This window comes from Bison bison, unplaced genomic scaffold, assembly GCF_000754665.1.
Source record: "Bison bison bison isolate TAMUID 2011002044 unplaced genomic scaffold, Bison_UMD1.0 scf7180017862063, whole genome shotgun sequence".
In the NCBI taxonomy this organism is placed as follows: domain Eukaryota; kingdom Metazoa; phylum Chordata; class Mammalia; order Artiodactyla; family Bovidae; genus Bison; species Bison bison.
Genome location: NW_011492635.1, coordinates 29,755 through 32,435, shown reverse-complemented (window position 1 = coordinate 32,435; position 2,681 = coordinate 29,755). Strand labels below are relative to the sequence as shown.

Below are 2,681 nucleotides of genomic sequence, written 5' to 3'. Positions count from 1 at the left end.
TGTCCAGAGCTTTCCGAGCAGCTGGCTTCCCTGAGAATTCAACAATGCCTTTTCCTGAGGGCCTGCCTCGATCATCCACAATGACTACAGCCCTCTCCACCTGGCCGAACACAGAAAAGGCCTCCTCCAGCAGTTCATTGGACACATACTGAGGAAGGTTTCGGACTGTAAGGGATGCACTATGGCAGGCAAAGCGCACACGCAGCTGCTTTCCACGGAGTGGCATGTTGTCCAGTTCTACTTTGGCAATCTCCGCTAGGGTTCGTGTTTCCAAGCGGATAAAGCCAAAGTCCTTGTCCTTATGAATGAAGACTTCGCCTGCCTTCCCATATTTCTCAGTTTCCTCATTTCCTCCTCAGTGATGTCAGGAGGAAGATTGCCCACAAAGAGCCGGCTACGCTGGGTGAAGGTCTTCTCTCCTGGCTTCCTAAAATTCTTCAGGTCAATAGTCAAGCCTTCATTCTGGCTGCTGACTTGCTGCCCATTTGCAGGCATTGGTGGAGGTGGTGGCTGCTGCTGTTGCTGCTGGTGGTGCTGCTGATGGTGATGTTGATGATGCTTCCTTGGAGTGTGGTTTTGTTTCTCCAAGTTAAAAGTTTTATTGCTCTGCATCTTTGTACCCCTCCACCGACTGTTTTCTGCTCCTCAAAGTTCCTTTAGACTTAGAGCACTTGATGCCTTTTTCTCAAGAATAGATTCCATTAAGTTAGGCCTTTATATTATTTTTTTAATCAGACTAATTTATCAGGAACCTTATATTTGCTTTCACGGGAGAAGAAAATCTTATGATAAACTTTTTTTTCTTATTTGCATAGAGTGAACTTTTAATAAAAATACATAGATAAATAAAGCTAGTGTGTGCCTGCTAAGTCACTTCAGTCATTTCTGAGTCTTTGCAACCCTACAGATGGTAGCCCACCAGGCTCCTCGCTCCTCTGTCCATGGGATTCAACAGGTAAGAACATTGGAGTGGGTTACCATGCCCTCCTGGGTTGCCAGGCCCTCCTGCAAGGGATCTTCCCAATCCAGGGACTGAACCCACATCTTACATATCTTGCATTGGCAGGCAAGTTTTTACCACTAGCACCACCTGGGAAGCCCAAATAAACCTAGACTTAACACGAACTTTAGGTGAAGCCTTCTGATCCTGTGTGAGTGTCCTGGCTTCTAGCAACACTGACATGGCGGGCCTCAGCTTCTCCAGGACTTGCATAAGTAGAAATCTGTAGCACTAAGCATGTTTACCACAGCAACAGATCTGCCTCAAGCTTCCAGGACTTTTCTATTATACAACAAATTGCAAAGAACATCAAGAAGGTCCTGCTTGGAAGATAAATCAACACCTAAAAACCAGGAGAAACCATCAGTGGGGTAGCAGTGGGGGAGAATTAACAAACATTACCAAATGTCTTCATTTTAGTGGTTTCCACCAATGCCAACATAAGGTGGAAATGTACAAGTCTAAGAAGACACTGACTACAGTGACTCTGTCCTTCCCAGGCCCTAATTAGTAACTGCAAAGTCTGAGAGGATAAAGGCCTTTTCACACATGTATAGTACAAGGATCACTGTTTCAGAAGCTTGGAGATTACAAATTTACATGTCCACATTAATAGTCAATGTTCTCTTAAACTAAGCTTATCTTTCTGGGAGCACAGGGCCTAATATTTTTAAAAGATCATTTTCTCGCCTTCAATAACCAATCCCTGTTTCATTTTTTTTAATTTAAATTTATTTATTTTAACTGGAGGCTAATTACTTTACAATATTGTATTGGTTTTGCCGTATATCAACATGAATCCGCCACAGGTGTACACATGTTCCCCCTGTTTCATTTTTGGTTAGATCACAAGTGTAGTCATGCAGAGTTGAATTCAAATTGTTGTTAACTTATCAGCCTGAACTTCAAATTTAAGAAGTCTTAAAGAATCAAGTTAACCTGGAAAGTCTTCAATTTCAAGGATTTACAGTCCTGCCATAAGTGACTCTCCAAACCCATACCAGTGTTGCCTCATTCTCAAACACAATAGAAAAATTCTATTTCTCAGAAGAAAGAAAAGAATAACTAATAAATGTTGTCAACAGTAGTGCCATGTCTTGATTTGATCTTTGTTGTTGTTCAGTCGTTCAGTCGTGTCTGACTCTTTACAACCCCAAGGACTGCAGCACACCAGGCTTCCCTGTCTATCACCATCTCCTGGAGCTTATACAAACTCATGTCCAGTGAGTCATTGATACCATACAACCATCTTGTCCTCTGTTGTACCCTTCTCCTCCTGCCTTCAATCTTTCCTAGCATCAGGGTCTTTTCCAATGAGTTGGTTCTTCACATCAGGTGGCCAAAGTATTGGAGCTTCAACTTCAGCATCAGTCCTTCCATTGAGTATTTAGGGTTGATTTACTTTAGGTTTGACTAGTTTGATCTCCTTGCAGTCCAAGGGACTCTCAAGAGTCTTCTCCAACACCACAGTTCAAAAGCACCAAGTCTTACAAGTTCAGCCTTCTTTATGGTCCAAATATCACATCCTTACACGACTACTGGAAAAACCATAGCTTTGACTAATGGACCTTTGTTGGCAAAGTAATGTCTCTGCTTTTTCATATGTTGTCTTGGTTTGTCATAGCTTTTCTTCCAAGGAGCAAGCGTCTTTTAATTTCATGGTTGCAGTCACCATCTGCAG

General features: G+C 42.5%; 1 protein-coding gene across 1 annotated transcript in view; it reads right to left on the bottom strand.

Annotated features, from left to right (window-relative positions):
- The window catches only part of LOC104983215 (non-POU domain-containing octamer-binding protein-like), a 9,051-nt gene extending 8,413 nt beyond the window's left edge, over positions 1 to 638 (bottom strand). The window contains 2 exon segments of the mRNA XM_010832666.1: positions 101 to 339; positions 342 to 638. Coding sequence (XP_010830968.1) covers positions 101 to 339; positions 342 to 612 — 510 coding nt within the window. The 5' untranslated portion in view covers positions 613 to 638.
- Between the last annotated feature and the right edge of the window lie 2,043 nt (positions 639 to 2,681).